The sequence below is a fragment of the Gopherus flavomarginatus genome, chromosome 2 (assembly GCF_025201925.1).
Source record: "Gopherus flavomarginatus isolate rGopFla2 chromosome 2, rGopFla2.mat.asm, whole genome shotgun sequence".
Taxonomy (NCBI): Eukaryota; Metazoa; Chordata; order Testudines; family Testudinidae; genus Gopherus; species Gopherus flavomarginatus.
The window spans coordinates 174,925,173-174,948,070 of NC_066618.1; the positions used below are offsets into that span (position 1 = coordinate 174,925,173).

Here is a 22,898-nt window from a genome sequence, read left to right on the forward strand (position 1 = left end):
AGTAAAATGTCTTTTTAATAATGCAGGAGGCAGAATGACTCCAAAGGCACATGGGACAAGAACCCAGTACACAAGTGTGAGACATACATATCTTTTCAAGGAGTACAGCTTTTTATTGCCAGAGGAGGAAAAAGACAACACATGTATAGGTAATTCAGAAAATTAAGGCTTCTCTAAACAGAGTTATTTTCCCTGCACACGAATACAATTGCTGTCAATACCATTCCTAATCAAAACCCGCTCTAACTACTGTTGGGCTGATTTGACCTAATTTTTCACTCTGTACATTAGGTCCCAAGAAAGTACATTAGTTTATTCCACTACTGAGATGCATGTACCTTGAAACTATTGGTTTTCTCCCTTGTCCTCCCACTGTCTCTTGTCACAATCCTGTGCTTCTTTCCACTTGACTCCGCTTTGTATGACTTTCCTGTGGTACTTACCCTCTCCAGACTTGTGGCTTTTAAAGACCCACTTCTGCCATACTGCCTGCAGTGAAGCTTAGTTGTCTTGTTTGGGTTCTTTCTGTCCTTTTATTGCTCTTTGGAACAGGGATCATCCCTTATTGAATGTCTGGAAAGCACCTAGCACATTATAGGTGCCACCATAAATAATTAGGTTGGCGCATGGATAAGCAATTTATTTTGAGCCTGTATTGATTCCTTCCATAGTGTTCTGGGTTTCCCCCTCAGGGTGGAGGTGTAGGTGTTATAGTGGTTCTGCCTTCAAGCCTCTCGTATTCTTTAACGCCCAGTAGGCCAGAGCTATCTACACCAACCCTGAGGCTCTTTGCCTGCCTGATCCTTCCAGCCTGTTAGCTGCCTACAGACCAAATAGGTTCTGGGAACAGTTTAGATTTTTTTAAAGGTTAAGCAACTGTTTATGTAACTCTACTTTAAACAGTTTTCAGACAAACAGTGCAGTATTAAATTTCACCTGTCACAAGTGATGCTTGTTCACATTAAATTTGTTAACTTTTAACAATTAAATCTTGGTACCTTATTGCATTAGACTAAACAGAGAAAAATTATTTAAGACCAGTAACCTAGGTTAAATGGGAATTTAAGGCAAGTGTTCGATATTTGAAAATAAATGTCAGTATTATACAGCGAACAAGGCAAGTGAACAGGAAGACTTATCCTTCTCTATTTTAGGAGTTACCTTAGCAAACAGCAGTACAGAAATATGTCTCTGTTCTGCAGATGACTTCTGAGGATGGTAATTGAATTATGCTTAATTCTATTACAATGGCAAATTTCTCTAATCCACATATGGATGACAAGTGCAGTATGTGCAATAGAGAACTACCATGTAGATTGCATGTTGATTTTTAGTCCTAAAAGTGCTACACCTAATCATGTAGAAATGTAATTTTAGCACTATTACTGAAAGCACTCTGCCAACAATGTGAGGTAGCTGTTACCCTCATTTTACAGATGAGTAATCTGAGGCATAGAGTTTATGGTTTACCCAAGGTCAGCAGTCTAGCAAAACCAAGAATCGAACCCAAGTATCCTCATTCAGTCCTCTGCTGTAATCACCAGATAGTCTCACTCTTAAACGCAAGGTACATTGTTCACCAGGGGAAGATTTATCAGCCAGTACATTTTCACCAGTGACCTTTCATTTTAAATTTATTTATCTTCACTAAAACTTCAGTATATTAAAATTGAAGGAATTCTTAATCTAAATTGCTTTTCACTGTTTAAGTAGTTTGTTCAGTTTCTGCTTCTCAGTTTGGACAATGAAAACAGACTAGATAATTTTATTACAGTCCTTATCGATTTCTTGTCACTTTCAGGCTACCACAGTGCTGCAGTTTTTAAGCTGGGAGAAATGCAAAAGAAATGTCTTAGTTTACAAACTCTTTGCACTGATGTATTAGTTTTTTAAACTTCATGGAAACTTGTCTTCTGGTTTTAAGATTATTAAAGGAGCCAAATGTTGGGTTGCATTTGACCTGATGCTGTCCTTCTAACAATGCGTCACAAGACCCAGATCTCTCCATGAGAGTTTTTAATATATCCTGTGTTGATGAGACACACACACACACACGAGAATCTCATAGCAAATAAGTAAATAAATTAGTGCAAGTTGATAAATTAATTGGTTAATAACATAGTAAAAGCATCCTGATTGGTTAATATCTTAGATTACTTAATTAAATCACACAGTGTTTTAATAGCATGTGTTGCAAAGAGCCACAAGAAGCACATTAAAGAGCCACTTGTGAGCGTCAGTCTGAGTAGCACTGGCCTAATAGATGGTTTGCTGGCGAAGGACCATTCTTTGCCTTCTGTCCAATTACGGAAGATGCGAAGGAGTCACTGCTGGCTGTCAAAGATGCAGTGGAGATGTGTGAAATTCCTCATTTTATGGATTTGGTTGGTGACAAAAGATCACATTGCTTAAAGAAAGTCTCGTGTAGATCTAGGTGTTGATGGCACTTACTGGAGTAGAATTCTGTTCTGAGCAGGTCACAACCAATAAAAGTGTCACTAAACACACTAGGGAGTAACTCTCTGGAGGGGGAATGATAAAAGGGTGGGGAGGAGGATCCAAAAAAGGCCAGTTTAGGATCCAAGGTGGGAAGTAATGCCATCTTGGAGTGTACAAGAGCCTCCAAAGGGACAGAATTAAAAAAACAAAACTGCTACAGGCCTAGATCTGGTATAATCTTTTCTAAGTGTGAGACATGGTCAAAGGTAAAAGAGATAATAAATAGGGCATGAAAATGCAGACTTTTCCCCGTCTTATGTAACCCTCCAAATTAAGTTTTGCATAAAACTAATAGTTTCTGAATTCAAGTCTAGTCATGACTGTCCTACTTAGCTGTATTTTCTGGGTGTATTTATGCACTAGAAGATAATCCTAATTGCCTTTCAATAGAGGCTTACTATATTGCAAAAATAGTGTTTTTTATAATGTACCGGAAATATGCAAATAGTTCTAAAGAAGTGATCCTCTTCTTCTATGAAACTTTGAGACTGGGAGTTGGAATTTCTCCAGTACTGAATGCTACTGCTAAATGCCATGAGAGTCCTTGTTCTGTCAGTGCTAAAGGGGTGAGAGGGTGGGAAATTCAGTTCTCAGAAATCCATTTGGATCCAAGTTCCTGCTTCCTGGAAAACAAGTGCAGTGTACACAAGCCACTTCAATATCTGCTGTAAATTGCATTTGCATATAGTTTATACAGAACTGCAAGTAGCATTACTTTAAAACGGGTCTGTTTTTTGTTTCTTGATTAGTGACCATTCTTATCAGGTATATTAGAAGTATGCTAAGTTTTCCTTCTGTTTGACACTTAGAGTATAGAACCCAGAGACTAATATGTAAACATCAGTAGTTTGAACATTACTTGGGGAGTTTTCGTTTGTTTTTAATGTGCTCTGGGAAGTGCATATCCTACTTATTTATTTGTGTAGGAAAAGACTCTGATCCAGATACAGCAGCTCTAATTTAAGTTGTTTGAAGAAGAGTTCCAAGGCCATACAGATTGTGCACACACGATTTCTTAATGTTTCACAGTTTTAACAGGCAGTGAGGGTTTGAGTAGGGAGAAATGCACGTTGAAATAGAGTGAATAGTCAGACCTTTTGTGTTTGTCCTTTTCATAATGCATTTGTATCACTGAAAGGCTCTGGTGCCTGTGGAGAACTTGCTTCACTGCCAATGGAGCAGAACAACAGGGAGTCAGGTTTTTTCCTCCACATACAGTAGTAGTATGTGGCCCCTTTTAAAAGCTGTATTGTGCTGCATACCATTTGAGATGTTTGAAATTCGGTCCGGAGTTTACACTGATAGTTAATCGGAGGGAGGAGGGAACTAATACCCTAAGTAAAAGCTACCACTCCAGAGTGAGAGGGAAGAGAATGGCAATTCTTATAGCTAGAGCACAGACCTGAAGGCACCCAGAGGGGAGAGCACCCACATATTAGCTTTTAGGCATTTTCATACGAGGTTTTAGAACATTGCTCTATTATCAGCTTTTGGCTTAGGTGGAGATGGGGAAGCTGGACATGGTGGTGATATGGGAGCATTTATTTTAATACAGTAAAAATCGAATGCAGAAAGTTCTCATTCTGGAAATGGATAAAAAATGCATAAGTTAGATAGGATTTTCCCCCATGGCTCCTCTCCATATCTTCTCAGGCCAGTGGCACATTCTGCTTGTGTTTTCTGCAGAGCGAAGGTTAAGTTTCAAACAGCTGAGAAAAGAAAAGACAAAGTTAACACAAACAGGAATGAAATAGACCTGCATTGGACTGCTTATTGCTTGTTCTTTTCCTGTGTGTATTCTGACGAATAACATTCTACCTATTCTATTAAGCGTTTCCCCTTAACAGGGATGCCTCGTTTTCTTAAATGTAGTCGTCTTAGAGTATGTGCAACATGCCGCAAGTGGCAGGTGACTATGATAATTGGGACAATAAAAGCTTCCTTACAATTTTAAGATAGCAATGACTTTTAGCTAAATGTCTGTAATATCTTAAACAATTCATTGGACTTGTTTCTTTTCCTTTCTCATTGCAGTAACATTCGTTGTTTCAAGATTGACCAGCCATCAGCTGGTGATGCTTCAGGAGCCCCAGCAGTGTGGAGTCATGGTTATACTGAAGCTTCAGGAGTTAAGAACAAGTCAGTACTGGTTTGGTATTAGCACAGAGGTGTTCTGCTGCTAGAACACATCTGTGTTTTGTTTTGTTTTTTTTTAAGGCCCTACAAAGAAACTCTTTTCTTAGGAGAAAGTTAGCTGGGGACATTTGTCTCACAAGCAGAGGCCACGGCATGACATATATCTGTAAACTAGACCCCTGCCTGGCTCTCTTTTTCTTCTTTGTTAAAGAAATTGCTAAGATACGAGTGTTACTGATGCATTTTGTCTGTATAAGACTCCAGTATTTCCAAAAGACCCAGGTGCTCAAATGCATCTCCGCTCTTTGAAAAGCTACTTCATCTTCCGCTGAAGCATGTTCCCAAGCATATCAGGGATGCTGCTGGAAGAGAAGTGGCTTAAACTGTGCATATTCCTACATCATTGGCTGGTCCTTTTTTAATAACTAAAGCAGCCCTTGACAAATAACATCTCAGGAACCTGACATGTTAACTGCTTGTATGCTGCTGGTTATATGATACATCTCACTTTAATGGTCCATAAATAACTTCTACAAATCTTTTTGCACTTCCAGTTGAGGTTTTCAAACACTTGAGTCAAGTGCCAGCAAGCTTGTACTTGGCATTCAATTAAATGTATCAACAAACTAAAATGATTATCACATAGAGTAACAATGACAACTTTAAGGGGCTACAGGGATGAAAGCAATTTAAATTATGATATTCTATTTCCATCCCCCTCCACCCATTTACACAATGCAGCATATGAAATAAGTATTGAAAAGAATAAAGACTGGTTAGGTGTACCAAGTTAGTTTCTGTTGACCAGCTCACCAAGGCTTTGCTGTGGTAGTGGTGCTGTGAGCAGGAGCTGCTCAAACAGCAAATTGCTGACCTCTATATATGTGCTTGTTTTTAACACTACACCATTTAGAAGCTAGAGTCAGAGAGCACAAAACAATCCATGGGATTGTTTATACCAGGTCCTTAGGGGTCGGAAGGCTTCCTCCTTAGCCGGCCCGATAGCTTAGTGGAAATGGAGGTGTAAACCTGCTTTTCTTTGTGAATTTGTAGATTTGCATATTACTGTCTGACAGCTGTTGAGTTGGTATTACTTACTGCAGGTGTCAGTCAGCATGCATCCACGTCATAAAACCCATGTCATAGCTTATCCCATGTTGGCAGCCCAGAGGGGCCAAGATCTTGTATGGTCTGAACTACCCTCTCGCTCCTAAAGGCACTTATTTCCATACCTTGATGAAGCATGTTCAAGGGGGCAGTATGGAGAATCTTGCTTTTCAGCTTCCTATGCTCACTTTTCATGGGTAAACTTAAGAGTAAACAGTGCAGTAGCTCTCTCAGTTTTTACTGCTAAATTTTTTTTTTTAAATCACAAAACTAAAGGCTGCACTTCACATGCCAGAAAAGTGGAAAAATCATTAGGGGTCTCTGTTTCAACCTCTTAGTTGCTCTCTCTTTACATGGAATTTAACAGTACCATAAATGCTACTTATGTTGTTCACTACCAGGATCTGAAGTGAAACTTTGTAACTCATGAAAGTTTGTGACGCTTATTATAATCTGATCTTCCTTCAAGCTGCACATCCTGGTCAGAACAGTGAGGAAAAAAATTGAGGAGTGTTAAAATGATGTTCTGGTACAAATGCTTACTTATTAAAAACACATTTCTGGTTTTCTCTTTTTCCTCAGACTGTGTGTGGCGGCTCTTTCAGCCAATAATTTCTGTGACAACAGAGAGGCTTTGTATGGAGTCTTTGATGGTGATCGCAACGTGGAAGTGCCCTACCTTCTGCAGTGTACAATGAGTGATATCTTGGCAGAAGAGCTACAAAAAACAAAGAGTGAAGAGGAATACATGATCAACACTTTCATCGTTATGCAGAGGTTAACCCCAGATCTTTAATTTTTGTCATATTCCTCCATATACTGATCAGTCAGCGTATTTGCTTCTATCCCAGAGCTGTTTTTTCCACTGTTTTCTAAATGATTTTGTTTGCTAGCTTGTTACTTCACATTCTTAATTGTGTGTTTTTTTAATTGTGACCTGTTGTTGCACACCTGTCCTAAAATGTTCATCTCTTTTCCGAGATGTGCTTAATTTCTTTAAAAGTCTTATTGTTCAGAATTGCTTATATTTAAAATAGTGATGTGACTTTTCTTTCCGGAGACTGATCATCTTTAAACATCCCCCCTCCTACAACTTGCAAAGCCCGGCATGTTTCAACCTGTCCCTCTGCACCAGTTCAGATGATCATAAACATCAAAACTGTTGTTGAGGATATCCATTCTAACGGTTTAACTGCATATTTTAAACCATAAAATTGAATTCTTTGAGCCAGGCATAAAGAGATGGTGCTAGAAGTATGATGTAGTAGGTATTTTTGGTTATTTGAAAACCAGTGTATGCTGCTCTTGACAGTATAAGAGACTGTGCCTTGGGGAATAGAGTTGAATGAAGAGGATCAGACAAAAGGGAAGGAAGAGGTAGGGAAAGCAAAGGAGAGGACATGCAAATAGGCTTGACTACACGGCCTCACAGTGTGGACTAAGGAGGTGTGAATTGCTGTGTATGGTAAAGGATTGTGTAAACATGAACTGGGCCCCTTCTAGTTTGTGCTAGCAAGGTCTACATGGGGCAGTTACAGTGCAACTCTTCCATGCACACTATGACCCCCATAGTCCACACTGCAGGGCTATGGATTCCTATGTATGAGGGCTTCTTAATATTTGTCAGTCTCTTCCTGACATAAGAATTGGATCTTTTCAGGAAGCAAGAGCAATAAGATCAAACTGAATCAACTGTACACAAGGGAAAAGGGGGGACTTGGCCTTTTGCTTCTGTAATACTGTGCCTCCCCATTTTTATCATTGCTTGGGATATTGCCTCACTCTGACAGGTGTTGGAAGTGAATCCTGCAGTATGATTAGAATCCTAGGTATGAGGCAGGGAAAGTACCTAATAGATGTCCTTGCCCATCCCTGTAGTATAATTTCAAGGAAAGTTAGTTTTTCTGCAAAAAGATAGTTCTTTACACGTGTCTCAAAGAATAGGCTAATCAACATTTCGTGGAACCCAGAAATAGTAATGGTTCTAGTTGCATGTATACATTTATTGAGGATTAGTACAATATTTCTGTTTCTCAAACATTCCTGAGGTGGTAAAACGCTAACCTACATCAGATCTTGGAAAACTGAATTTGAGTATTATCACCTCAGGGTTCTATATCCAAGTTCCGATCTTCGTTAAAACAAAAGAGCTAAGAAAGCTTGGAACATTCTGTAATGTAATTGTTCAGTTATTGCAAAGAAAGTTTAAATAGGTTTAGAAGCCCATGCAGAGGGAGAGATGTAAAAATTATTAAACACAACCAGAAATTATATTGCGAAATGTCATAAGAAGTAGTTTAGTTTTAATATGAGCAAGACAATACTTTGTTTGTTCGTTTGCAACAGGTTTTGTCAGTGAACTTTAGCCAAGGCCTTCTAACATGACAAGTTTAAAAATATTCTTCAAATGTGCCTGATAAGTTATTACTTCTGATGTGCTATTAGGGTTATGAATTAGTGATCTTGAGTCCAAGTACAACTGGAAAGTGTTTTTTGTGTTTTTTAACGGTGATAACTGCTTCTATCACTTTAATGGTGATAGATACTTTACAGTGGAGCTTTAGGAGTCTGAAAGTGCAGAAAAACAACGGTTAAATACTTAAAACTGAATGGCAATAAGCAGTAAAACATTGATTCCAGCTCTTTAAAAAAGTTTTGGAAACTAAAGCTTCATTTTCATAAATTATTGTATTTTTAGATTCGTCTTCGAGTGCTTGCTCATATCGATTCCAATTAGGTGTGCGCGCGCCGCGTGCACGTTCTTTGGAAGATATTTATCCTAGCAACACTCGGTGGGTCGACCCCTGGAGTGGCGCCGTTATGGCTCCGGATATATACCCCTGCCAACCCAACGGCCCTTCAGTTCCTTCTTACCGCCCGTGACAGTCATTGGAACTGTGGAGTGCGGCTTTGCTGATCTCCACGTCCCTAGCTACTCATAGTTCTTTGCTGTTTATTGTGTGTATAGTTCGAGTTCTTGTAGTTAGTTACAGTGGCAGTATCATAGCCAATGAAGTTAATCTGAGGTGTGATTGTTAGTTGTTGTATTTATTGTTAGTGTATATAGTTTAGGGGAGGAATCGGGAATTAGCCACTTTCCTCCACCCCGGTACGGGCCCATGCTCAAGGCACCGGGATTCAAACCGTGCTCAGCGTGCCAAAAGCCGATGCCAATAGGGGATCCCCACGACTCCTGCCTCAAGTGCCTAGGGGAATGCCACCTTACTGATAAGTGCTGCATCTGCAAGTCGTTTAAACCAAGGATGAAGATGGAGCTGGACTTTCGACTGAAACAGCTCCTCATGGAGTCAGCACTTAGTCCTGCAGCGTCAGTACCGAGCGCCCAACAGACTGCTTCTGTAAGGAGCGCCCCTTCGGCCCCAGACCACTCCGGTACCAAGAAGGAGCCCCAGCACCGACCGCTACCAGCACCGACATCTGCTTGGCACTGCTCCCTGTCCCCGAGACCCAGGAAGCAACATAGCGCTCCAGCTGCTTCAGCTCCACAGAAGGAGCGCTCTTCGAAGATGATTCGTCTGGCACCATCCTCTGCTGCGGCACTGTCAACTGTGGTACCGCTGATTGCGGCTCCAACGAGCGCAGCACCGTCGATTCCGGTTCCACAAGGGCCGTTGAGTCCAGTGCCTGACAGCTCCCCGGCTCATGCTGTGGTTGAGCTTGCCCTCCCTTTTACACTGGAGATCTTCTCCACGGCAAGGGAGCTCATCGCCATGATGGAGTCGACACGGCTTTAACCCCTGGCACCGCTGGTGCGGGTCATATAATCAATTGGAAAACCGGCCCTGGTAAGGCCACCTTCCGTTGATCCATCAGAGAGACGTCGTTCAAGATCACGGTCTCACAGATGCTCTCGATCATGCCATTCCTGCTCCCGGCGCCGCTCGCAGTCCCAGCATTGCTCTCCATCACGTTCGCCAGCCAGATACTCCCAGTACCAATCCGACTCACGGCACTGCTCTCGGCACCGTGTATCCTGCAGTCGCTCTAGACAAAGGGACTCGAGATCCCGGTCGACCTCCCAGCACCGCTACGGTAGAAGGTCCCCGTCTCGCTCGTGTTACCGTTATAGTTCCCGGTACCGCTCCCCGGTACCGCCCCGGGATCAAGCATCCAGAACAGTGGCCCCCTCCCAGGGTCTGTCGGCATCGCCGTGGCCATCAAGACACACATCGGTGTCATCGCAGGCTGGTAGCGCATCCTATCCTCAGGAGCATGACTCTGACGTCCCCAGCCATATATTCCCAGAGAGCCAGAGCCACGAGCAAGGGCCTCATCACTGGACACTGTGGGCATACCACCAGGCCCAAGGTGCTCCATCAGTGGCTCCACGATCGGCACATCAGAACACTGGGTACCAGAGGCAACAGTAAGCCGCCCCTTCCCCCGCCCCCCACGAGCACGGATGAGGCTCCGATACCATCTGCAGACACCCAGGTTCCACCTGACACAGATGACGCTCCTCAAGTGCAGGAGCCCCCACAGGATCCCCTGGTCCCGAGCCTCTCCTCCTCCTCCTCCTCACCTGACGAGGCAGTGGCGGGAACATCCTCCTCAGGCCCTCCACCAATTGATCTCCGGGCCCATCAAGACCTTTTGAGATGAGTGGCTCAGAATATGAACTTACAGGTGGAGGAGGTCCCTGAAATGGAGGACCGTGTCGTGGACATCCTATTGGCTGATGCACCTACTAGAGTGGCTCTTCCATTTATCTGCACCATACAGGCTAATGCGGATACCATTTGGCAATCCCCAGTCTCGATTCCACCTGCAGCAAGGGGAGTAGAGAGAAAATATATGATCCTGTCAAAAGGGTATGAATATCTTTACATTCACCCAGCTCCTTGCTCTTTAGTGGTGCAATCAGTGAACGAGAGGGAGTGTCATGGCCAGCAAGCCCTGGCTCCTAAATCAAAGGAGGTTAGACGCATGGACCTCTTTACGCTGCAAAATATAGTCGACCGGAGGCCTCCAACTCTAGGGTTGTAAACCAACAAACCCTCCTAAGTAGATATAACTTTAACACATGGATGTCCGTGGGAAAGTTTACGGAGCTTCTTCCCCAGGAATCCCGTCAAGAATTTACAGCCCTACTTGAGGAGAGTAAAAAGGTAGCAAGAACCTCCCTCCAAGCCTCTCTGGATGCAGCGGACTCTGCAGCCAGAACTCTGGCGTCAGGAGTGACGATGAGGCGTATCTCCTGGCTCCAGGTATCAGGCCTTCCCCCTGAATTACAACAGACTATTCAGGATTTGCCCTTCGAAGGCCAGGGCCTGTTCTCAGATAAAACTGACCCCAGATTGCAAAGTCTGAAGGGCAATCGCGTTATAATGCGCTCGCTGGGTATGCACACGCCAGTGACCCAACGCAGGACCTTCCGGCCCCAGCCACACCACCCTAACGCCCCGCCTAGGCCGTGTCAGGACTTTAGCAGAAGGCGTGGTAGAGGGAATCGTCAGAGACAGTCTGACCCTCAAGGAGGTCAAAATCAGGCGCCCCATAAACCACCAGCGGAGCCCAAGCAGAACTTTTGATGGGACGCCTGAGGGCGGCCCACCAGTTGCTCTACCGGATCCTTCTCCTCCCTTTTTCAACCGCCTTTCACAATTCCTCCCTGTCTGGTCCCAGCTAACTTCAGATCGTTGGGTCCTGTGCACGGTGGAAGTGGGATACTACCTCCAGTTTGTTTCAACCCCACCTTCCCACCCTCCTCCCCGTCCCTCTTCAGGGACCCCTCTTACAAGAGGTCCAGTCGCTCCTAGCCATGAGAAGCATAGAGGAGTTGCCAAAAGACGTGAGGGGCAAAGGGTTTTATTCCAGCTACTTCCTAAACCCCAAGGCAAAGGGAGGTCTACGACCGATCCTAGACCTGCGAGAACTCAACAAATTCATGATAAAGCTGAAGTTCCGCATGGTAACCCTGGGGACCATTATCCCATCCCTGGATCCGGGAGACTGGTATGCTGCCCTCAATATGAAGGACGCGTATTTCCACATCGCAATTTACCCACCACACAGATGGTACCTCCATTTTGTGGTCAACCATCAACACTTTCAGTTCACTGTACTTCCGTTTGGCCTTTCTACAGCTCCGCATGTGTTCACAAAATGCATGGCTGTAGTCGCCGCCTCCCTCCAGCATTGTTGGGTACACGTCTACCCGTATCTCGACGATTGGCTAATTCGAGGGACTTCCCAGTTACAAGTGTCGCATCACCTGCGCATTGTCAAAGACCTCTTCGGGAGCCTAGATCTGCTGATCAACACAGAGAAGTCTACTCTGACACCCACGCAGAGAATAGACTTCATAGGAGCGGTTCTGGAGTCCAATCTGGCCAGAGCCTGCCTCCCGCAGTCGCGTTTTCAAGCAATGGCTTAAATTATTCGAGGTCTTCAAACCTTCCCAACAACGTCGGTACGCACCTGCCTCAGCCTAGTAGGTCACATGGCCTCCTTCACCTTCGTGACCAAACATGCGAGGCTACGCCTCCGTCCCTTTCAAACCTGGTTTGTTTCAATATACCAACCACGCAGACACAGCCTGGACTTGGTTCTCACTATTCCCCAGAAGGTTCTGGGCTCCCTAACCTGGTGGCTAAACCCCATTCTAGTCTGTGCAGGGATGCCATTCCACCCACCGCAACCCTCGATGGCCCTAACCACGGACGCATCATCTCTGGGTTGGGGTGGCCACCTCAAGGGCCTTCACACTCAACAGCTGGCCCCGCACATCAATGTGCGGGAGCTGAGAGCGGTCCGTCTAGCATGCCAGATGTTTCAACACCATCTCCAAGGCCATTGTATATCAGTATTCATGGACAACACAACGGCCATGTTTTACATAAACAAGCAGGGTGGAGCACGCTCCTCCCTCCTTTGTCAAGAAGCCGTCCATCTCTGGGACTTCTGCATAGCCCACTCGATCGATTTGGTAGTGTCTTTTCTCCCAGGAGTCCAGAACACTCTGGCGGATCACCTCAGCAGATCCTTCCTGTCTCACGAGTCGTCGATTTCGTCCGGACGTCATCCATTCTGTTTTCCGGAAGTGGGGGTTTCCCCACATAGACCTCTTTGTCTCCCAAGAGAATAGCAAATTCCAGGTGTTCTGCTCCTTCCAGGGATGCTCCCTGGGCTCCCTCTCAGACGCATTCCTGATCCCGTGGAAGAGGCACCTACTCTGCCTTCCCATCGTTTCCGCTCGTCCACAGAGTCTTACTCAAGCTCCGCAGGGACAGTGCCCACCTGATCCAGCGTGGCCGATGCAGCACTGGTACACCATGTTGTTTGACCTCTCAGTGGCAGACTCGATTCCCCTGCCACTCTGGCCGGATCTATTAACACAGGACTTCGGCAGGCTTCACCATCCAGACCTGCAGTCTCTTCACCTTACAGCATGGTTGCTGCGTGGTTGAGCCAGTCTGAGTTGCGTTGCTCTGCCTCGGTCCAACAGGTGCTCTTGGGCAGTAGGAAGCCTTCCACTAGGATGACATATCAGGCCAAGTGGAAGCATTACTCCTGCTGGTGCGCTCAGCATAACTCAGTCCCCAGGCAGGTGTCCATTCCTACTGTCCTGGACTACCTCTGGTCCCTGAAAGAACAAGGCTTAGTGGTCTCTTTCATAAAGGTGCATCTGGCAGCCATCTCCGCCTTCCACCCAGGGGAAAACGGCTGATCAATCTTCTCTCATCCCATAGTTTCAAGGTTCCTCAAGGGATTGGAACGTTTGTAACCTCAAGTCAGACGCCCGACCCCTACCTGGGATCTCAACCTGGTGCTAGCCAAGCTTACGGGTGCTCCTTTCGAACCACTGGCCGCCTGCTCGCTGCTGTACCTTTCCTGGAAGACAGCCTTCCTCATCGCTGTTACTTCGGCAAGACGAGTATCTGAGTTTCGGGCCTGAACAGCGGACCTCTCGTATACGGTATTCCATAAGGACAAGGTACAGCTGCGACCACACTCCTCCTTCCTCCCTAAGGTTGTGTCTGCCTTTCATGTCAATCAAGACATCTTCCTCCCAGTCTTTTTTCCCAAAGCCACACCCATCGCGTCGGGAACAACAGCTGCACACCCTAGACATTCGCAGGGCTCTCGCCTTTTATATCGAGAGAACAAAACCCTTCCAAAGGTCACCTCAGCTCTTTGTAGTTGTGGCAGACTGGATGAAAGGCCTACCAGTCTCATCCCAACGAATTTCATCTTGGGTAACATCCTGCATCTGTACATGTTGTGATTTGGCTCACGTTCCGGCTAGCCACCTCACCACCCATTCTACTCGGGCTAAAGCTTCATCTGCTGCCTTCCTGGCCCATGTTCCCATCCAGGAAATATGTCGGGCAGCTATCTGGTCATCGATTCACACCTTTGCCTCACATTATGCATTGGTTCAACAGTCCAGAGATGATGCAGAATGCAAAACTGCTGAGCCAAATGCTGCAACATTTCACTCCGATCCCACCGCCTAGGTAAGGCTTGGGAATCACCCAATTGGAATCGATACGAGCAAGCACTCAAAGAAGAAAAGATGGTTACTCACCTTTGTAACTGTTCTTCGAGATGTGTTGCTCATATCCATTCCAAACCTGCCCTCCTTCCCCACTGTTCGAGTAACCGGCAAGAAGGATCTGAAGGGCCGTTGGGTCGGCAAGGGTATATATCCAGCGCCATAACGGCGCCACTCCAGGGGGCGACCCAACCGACCCACCGAGTGTTGCTAGGGTAAAAATCTTCCAACGAACGTGCACACGGCGCGCGCACACCTAATTGGAATGGATATAAGCAACACATCTCGAAGAACAACAGTTACAAAGGTGAGTAACCGTCTTTTCTACCTCTAGTTTTTCAATAGCTTCTTAATACTTAAATTTCTTAAAGGTTTGCTGGGGGGTTGAATGAGGTAAAATACTCTGTCTTGGTAATATGATGACGAGCAGTGGCACTGGGATTGTGAGCATTTTTTAAATTGAGAATGGATCCAATTGAGGATGTATATCTCCTTTCTTATAACACATTTCCCATGAGTTGTACATAACTTCCTCACTACTTTGGTATAAAGCTTCACAATCTGAACTGGAGCTCTTGTTCTTGCCCAGTGAACCTTGAGAGTCTGTGTGCTGTGATTGGGATTGCTTAACTGTGGTCCCCTGCTCCCCTCTCTACTGACCTCATAATGCAACTTTTCCAGTTAATCAGCAAGTATTGCTTTGTTTACATTCCAGAAAACTTGGAACTGCTGGACAAAAACTTGGAGGCTCTGCTGTCCTTTGCCATATAAAACACGATCCCACAGACCCAGGTGGATGCTTCACATTAACCTCAGCAAATGTGGGGAAGTGCCAAGCTGTTCTCTGTAGGAATGGAAAACCTTTGCCTTTGTCCAGGTCTTATGTAATGAGTTGTGAAGAAGAACTAAAGAGGATTAAACAGCACAAGGCCATTATCACAGAGGTAAGAGAACTGTAGTGCTGGTGGAGGGAGTGTTACAATCTGCAACTTCCTCTAGAGACAATTCTGAGCAACACACCAAATGCATTTCCTTATCATATAAATAATAATCTGTATCTTAAAGACAAGTGCGACTGTGCTGGAATTTCATCTTCCCCTTCCAGTATGTTTTGTCACGTGGTCCAGTTGCTGTTGTTCTGCAGAGATACTCAGCCACCAGGGTCTGAGCATGGTGGTCTTAAACAGGGGAAGATGAGGAAAACAACCTTCTACCTGGAAGAGGAATTGCTGGAGTAGGAATGAAGACCCTATCCATTTTGTGTTGGGTGGGAAAGCGCTGAGAGAGAACTTGGAGTTTGATGTCTTTTCTTCCATAAGAGACTTTCTCTGCTCCTTCCTGCTGTCTGACCAACCAGGATGCTGACAGACTGCTGGCTCATTTTTCTGTCTCACGACAGAATGTATTGTGCCAGCTACGGGCTTGTGCTCTGGCAGGCAGCTCTGTAGGAGAGAGACTGCAGCTTCTGCACAGGGAATCCAGTGTGTGCTCCCCCACAGATTGGAGGCTGAGTGAGTGGCTGAAAGAGTAGAGAACCAGTCTCCTCCCTTGGAAGATACAGACCCAGAGGGCAGATAGCTGACACAGAACATACATGTGGGGAACTGATCGAAAGCAGAAAGAGAGAGAGAAGCCCGTCCTTTTCTTTTTAGTCTGCTACATCCCTACTTAAGAATGTGATGCTCAGCCTACTGCTGTACATGCGTAGATCTGTTAAACCTGCCAAGCAAAGTTGATGGGGGATTAGAATCTAAAATGTGACATGCTTGAAGCGAGCCGCTCCATCACATACTGTAGATAACCAGGGAGCTATCAAAGTCCTTTTGTGAAGGAGAAGTGAATTCCTGCTTTAAATCTTAAAATGATTCACCAATTTCACATACTTGGATGGCTTATCAATTCTGTCAGGTTTATTTAGAATATGGAACCCTACAGGCCAAAGAGGTTTTTATGTTCTGAGGCACTTGAAAGGCCTACCTTTTCCTGATCTTCATTAACTTTCCTTTGGTTATTTGTTCTGTAGTGGCCATTGCTGGCATCAGTTGATTATAAATCGTTGCCTTCCTGGTTCTCTGCATTAGCAGGGTTGCAGTTATCCCCAGCAAGACTGGCAGGAAACCAAACACAACAACACTTGAGATGCTTGCTCTCCTTACTGTGCCAGCTCAGATTCTAACCAAGCCAGAATCTTGGGATTTGAATGTACATGGGATTTATTTCTTAAATACACATTTTTAATAGTGTTTTCCCACTCCGATATTACTCCTCCTTCCCTTGGGAAATGTTGTATCTAAGAGGAAGTGTAGTAAGTAATTGGAGCATGTAAAACATTTCACTACAGCTCAGCTGATTGAAAAACACAGACTTGTACTCTGCTATATTTGACTTGAATGCATAATTTAAATAATATTTTTAAATTGTACCTTTCAAAGGGCTGAGCTGAGATAAATAATGTATAGCTGCAGGAGAGAAGCCATAACTGTGATCCTATAGCCATTGTTCAATATGGAATTGTGGGGACAGGGAGGGTCATACACAAGATAAAATACCTTAAGTGGAGGGACAGATCTGACTGGCTAATAAGACAGTAGCTGCATGAGCCATTAGCCAGAGCAGTGACCCCCACACCTTTATGCACAGTATGTACCATTTGCAGGGGTTTGGGGGATGGTGGATGGTAAAAGGGCTGGTTTTCACTGGGCCCCCAGGTTGAGAGGACCCCTAAAGAAGGAGGTTCTGCAACCCCATTTGTGCCACTTAGGGTTGGTCCCAGAGCCACTCTCACCATGTAGGGACCATGGGGCCAAACCTGAGTAATGTTGCTACCCCACAAAGCCGGGTCGCAATGCGTGGAACGGGGAGCCAGGCCTAGCCTTGTAGGGGCAGCAGACAGGCTTCTACTGCGGATTGTGATTGTGCATACCAGGGAAATGTTTCTACAGGGGGCCTCAAGCCAAAGCATTAAGTTTATTTGCCCAATCACATGCTCCATTATGTTGTCAAGTAGCCTCTTGGGTACTAGAGACATACCTGTGTATATGTGACACCATAACTGTAACTTGTATTAAGTCCACTGAGACAGGATGGTGTAGTGAGCTAAGCAAGAGACTGGGAGCCATGAAGTCATGAGTCCTAATCCAGTGCTTGCACTGACTCAGAGTAGCAGTTTGCAAGACACTTCATAGAGTCTAAGGCCAGAAGGGATCATTGTGATCTAATCTCTTCTCCTATATAATTCAGGCCATAGAACTTCCCCAAAATAATTCCTAGAGCATATTTAGAAAAACATCCAATCTTGATTAAAACTTGTCAGTGATGGAGAATCCACCACGACTGTTGTTCCAGTGGTTAATTACTTTCACTGTCAAAATTTTGCACCTTATTTCCCGTCTGAAATTCTCTAGCTCAACTTCCAGCCATTGGATTGTGTTTTGCCTTTCTCTGCTAGGTTGAAGAGTCCATTGTTAAATATTTGTTCCCCTTGTTGATACTTACAAATGATAATGAAGTCACCTCTCAACTTTCTCTGTGTTAAGCTAAATAGATAGACTCAAAGACCTCGATTACCATAAGGCATGTTTTCTAGTCCTTCAATCATTCTCATGGCTCTTCTTTGAACCCTCTCCAGTTTATCAGTATCCTTGAATTGTGGGCACCCAAACTGGACACTATATTCCAGCAATGGTCGCACAAGTGTCAAATATTAGAGGAAAAATTACCCCTCTGCTCCCACTCGAGATTCCCCTGGTTCTTGATCCCGGGATTGCATTAGCTCTTTTGGCCACAGCTTCACATAGGGAGCTCATGGTCAACTGATTATCTACCACGACCCCCCACATATTTTTCAGAGTCACTGCTTTCCAGGGTAGAATCCCCCATCATATAAGTATGGCCTACACTCTTTGTTCCTAGATGTATACATTTACATTTTAGCTGTATTAAAATGTATGTTGTTTGCTTATGTCCAGTTCATCAGCTGATCCAGATCTCTCTCAGTCAGTGACTTGTCTTCATTACTTACCTCTCTTCCTCCTCTTCCCTCCCTCCCCATTTTTGTGTCATCTGCAAACTATCTGTTTTCTTTCAGGTAATTGATAAAAGTGTTAAATAGCATAGTGCCAAGAACCAATCCCTACACGATCCCACTGGAAACACATCCACGTGATGATGATTCCTCATTTTCAGTTACATTTTTAGACCAATCATCTAGCCAGTTTTTAATCCATTTAATGTGGTGCAATGCCATGTCAAAGACTTTACAGAGTCTGGGATATTATGAGAACACTATTACCATATCATCCAAACTTATCATTTCATCAAAAAAAGATAGCAGGTTAATTTGATAGGATTTTTTTTCTATTATCCCATCTTGATTTGCATTATTTACATTACCCTCCTTTAATCCTTTATTAATAAAGTCCCATATCAGCCACTCCATTATCTTGCCCAGGATTCACGTCAGGCTGACAGGTCTATAATTATCAGGGTCATCCTGTTTACCCTTTTAAAAATTGGCACATTATTAGCTTTCTTCCAGTCATCTGGAACTTTCCAGTGCTCCAAGGTTTATGGAAAATCAACATTAACAGTCCCATGAGCTTTTCAGCCAGCTCTCAAAATTCTTGGATGCAAGTTATCTGGACTTGCTAATTTTAAAATGTCTAGCTTCATTAGCTTCTGTTCAACATCCTCCAGAGATGATAGTAAAATGAAAAGAGTGTTATCACCATATGATGAGACTACATCTGTTTTTCCCCAACTAACTTCATCACTCTGGCTCCTTATCTATAAAATGGATGGGATGTGTAGCTGCCACACAGGATGTTGTGAAGATAGACATTTCTAAAATGCTTGTAAGATGTAAATGCTAGGCATTTTTGTCTTTGTATAGTCTCAACTTCGTGTCCTTTTTTTTTTTTTTTAAATTTCAGGATGGTAAAGTAAATGGCGTGACAGATTCCACAAGAATCTTGGGATACACCTTCCTTCACCCAAACGTAGTGCCCCGCCCTCATGTCCAGTCCATTACCTTGACTCCGCAGGATGAGTTCTTCATTCTTGGTAGCAAGGGATTGTGGGACAGCCTCTCCATCGAGGAGGTGGTGGAAGCGGTCAGAAATGTCCCTGAACCACTGGCGGCTGCAAAGAAGCTTTGCACTTTGGCCCAGAGCTACGGCTACAACGACAGCATCAGTGCGGTCGTGGTTCAGCTCAATGTGACGGAGGACAGCTTTTGCTGCTGTGAACTTAATGGAGTCCCGCCTCCTAGCCCAGGCATCTTTCCCCAGTCAGTCAACGTAGTTATTAAAGACAGACCTACGGATGCTTTGGGAATGCCATCTTCCAGCAGCGGCATGGCCTCTGAGATTAGCAGCGAGATCTCCACCTCTGAAATGAGCAGTGAGGTGGGGTCCACAGCCTCTGATGAGCCCCCTCAGGTAGCCATGAATGAGAACAGCCCAGCATACCCCAATGAACAACGCTGCATGCTTCACCCAGTCTGCCTGTCCAATTCTTTCCAAAGGCAGTTGTCCAGCGCCACCTTCTCGAGCGCCTTCTCTGACAATGGCCTTGACAGTGATGACGAGGAGCCAATTGAGGGTGTCTTTACCAATGGCAGCCAGGTGGAAGTGGAGGTGGACATCCACTGCAGCCGAGCAAAGGAGAAGCAGTTGCTCCAAGTGCCTGTGGAAGCCAGTGATGAAGGCATTGTCATTAGCACGAATGAGGATGAAACAGGCCTTTCCAGGAAAGCAGATTACTCCAGCACTGGTACAATTGGGCGTCGACGGTGCAATGGTTCTGTGGCTCCTCAGGAAAGGAGCCATAACTTGATTGAAGTAGCAACTGATGCACCTCTCAGAAAAACTGGGGGCTACTTTGCAGCCCCAGCTCAGCCAGATCCAGATGACCAATTCATCATCCCACCAGAGCTTGAAGAAGAGGTCAAGGAGATTATGAAACAACACCAGGAACAACAACAGCAGCAGCAGCGGCAGCATCAGATGGATCAGCTGCCAGACTATTACGATACACCACTATGACCCTGTCTGCATACTGTTCAGAAATAAACTAACGGACAAGAAGACATGAGTGCAGGACCCAAATAGGGCTCACATTACTGCAGGGATTTTACTACATTTTGTTTTCCTTACCCTGCCACTACAGATAACTGCAGCTTCTCTTTCTGTTTGTTAGTTTTAATATCAACTGACATTGTTCTAGAGATGATTTTACCAATAAGATTTAAACTAGTTAACTTTCCCCTTAACATATCAAGTGTAAAAAATAAAAGGTTTAATATATTGCAGAGAGACATGATGATGTAATTTTTTTTTTTAATGGCTCATTTTTTTTGTTTGTTTGGAAAGCAGGGCAGTATGCCAGTGCTCAATGATTACGTAATATTATAATACTGTATTTCTTTGAGAAAGAGAGAGGCTTTTTTGGTCTTGAAAATGACAGACATTTGTAGAATATGGAGACTAACTCCTAGGAGTTGCTTTACTCTTTCAGATGACTTAAGTCACTGAGATTCACTAATTTTCTCTGAGAGAACAGTTGATTGGGAAATTACTGTAAATAGATCTGTGTTGTATAGTGATGCTTAAAATGTTTTGTAGTTTTGGCATAAGGACACAACCTGAACTGACTTTTGTTTTCTTGACTCTTTGGGCCATGGTTTTCCTACTGAGTGGCTGTACAAATTACCTACAAATTTAGGTGGTTCTTAAACCATAGAAAACAGCCTCTCTTTTTCTGGTCTCTGTTTTTCTTCCTTTTACTTTTACAGGCACATTTTATTTGTGTTCCTTATTGCTGCCACAACCAGCATGATTGTATAGAGCTCCTTTACTGTAGATCATTTACATACCAAGAGTTATATTAAAGCAGAATGCACAAATGAACATGTCATAACTTTTGTTATAATAAATACAAAATTTACAAATAATGAGTCTGCTTTTATGTCTGAGCAGCTGGATGTATGTATTTCCTGAACAAAAGTTCTTGGAGTTCTTTGGGTTTATCTGGATAGTGCACACTGTTTTTTAAATAGCTCTGTTTAAATTGTTCTGTGAAATTGGAGAATTTTACAAAGCTTTGCAAATATAGAAATCTGCTATAAAAATAAATTATCAGGTAATTCTGCAATGAAATCACATTTTTAAAGGGGCTCAAATTCTCTAGCAGAGAAATATTGCATTTAATTTCTATTGGCTTTTTTTCTTTTAGTAGCAATCATCTGTTGTCAGCTCTTTCTCAAATACTATTGATGATATTGGAAGACTCAGGACCACCTATGGTCTAACCTCAGACCCCACCACCCTCCTTCAGAAGGATGGAGGAGTTGAGAAAAATGGCAGGTTAGAAATGGTAAAGAGTGGTCGTTTGAGGCAGAGAAGAGAAAGGAGCGAGAAGTCTGAACAATTTGAGTTTAATGGGAGTTCTGCCTTTCATAACAAGAAAAAAATATTTTTTTTCCTACTTTAGTTGAGAAGCGGTGACACTCTCTCTTCTCAATCTCACTTTCATTTGAATTCTGCCGATCGGCCTTATTTTGGCTTTGGGTGGATCAGTATTTTAATAGCAGATGACGTACCTCCCTGAGGCTGTGTTGAGTCAACATCTTGTAACAGGAGCATAATACGGGATAGGCTTCCCAGTTTGCTCCAGGACCTGATGGCAAAAAGGAGAGATTTCCTTTAATACAGCTTTTGACTAGCTTTCCCTCTAAGAATACTACAGGCAATTAAGAGGTGAGGAATTTGGGGGGAAAATACGAAAGTACTGATTTTCAGTTTGACAGATAGCAATTCACACTGCTTGCCTACTGTGGTTCTAATGCAGAACGTGTTTGTAGTCCCATTGGTATCATTAATGAGATCAGTAGGGACATGTACAGCTGTGGGAGTATGTTAATTTACTGCAGAATCAGCTCCACAATGGGAGCACAAATGACTTGTTCTGGAAGAGCCATAAGATACAGTATTAAAATAGAGACTAAATTAACAACTTTTAGGCAAGTAAAACTCTGGATAGTCTTTGATAAATGGTTCTGAAATCCGAAAATGGACTGGTAGTGATTCATTTTGTTCCGAATAATCAGTCTTAATGTCCTTGGCACAAACTGAGATTTTTCAATTGTTGCCTGAGTCTAAAGGTGCTAATGAACAAAGGTTATGCAAGGGCCTAGGCAAGTAGGTACAAGTTAGGGCTTCCTGAGTAATTGTAAAACTTCTCTGCACCCTAAGAATGAGAATTTTCTCCAGTGCAGTGTGTGTTACCGGCACAATAATGCACTTGCTGCTCTGTCAGTGAGCAGGGCTAGCTTGAATTGTTCTATTTCTGTTCAGTCTAAAATGCTTCTGTGAAATAACATTATATAGATAACATAATGGTGAGTGAGATTTCCACTTTTATTAATGTCAATTGATACTTATGTGCTGGGTGCAGATACTAGGGACAAAATGGGGGATTCTTTCTTATGAGTCTGTCTGACCCTAATCTCAATAATCCATATACTCCTCTGTGTCCCATCTTCTTTGGGTTTCACACAGGATGTTCTTCCTCACTGTCAGAGGGGATGAAAATAAAGGAGAAGTTCAGTCCAAATGTTAGCTATTTCTTGCAGGGAATG

At 43.9% G+C, this 22,898-nt stretch overlaps 1 protein-coding gene across 1 annotated transcript in view; it reads left to right on the forward strand.

Annotated features, from left to right (window-relative positions):
* The window catches only part of PHLPP1 (PH domain and leucine rich repeat protein phosphatase 1), a 231,634-nt gene extending 210,428 nt beyond the window's left edge, over positions 1–21,206 (forward strand). Inside the window, exons 14-17 of the mRNA XM_050939834.1 lie at positions 4,534–4,638; positions 6,325–6,519; positions 14,976–15,204; positions 19,192–21,206. Coding sequence (XP_050795791.1) covers positions 4,534–4,638; positions 6,325–6,519; positions 14,976–15,204; positions 19,192–20,304 — 1,642 coding nt within the window. The 3' untranslated portion in view covers positions 20,305–21,206. The remainder of the gene's footprint in view (positions 1–4,533; positions 4,639–6,324; positions 6,520–14,975; positions 15,205–19,191) is intronic.
* The last annotated feature ends 1,692 nt before the right edge of the window (positions 21,207–22,898 follow it).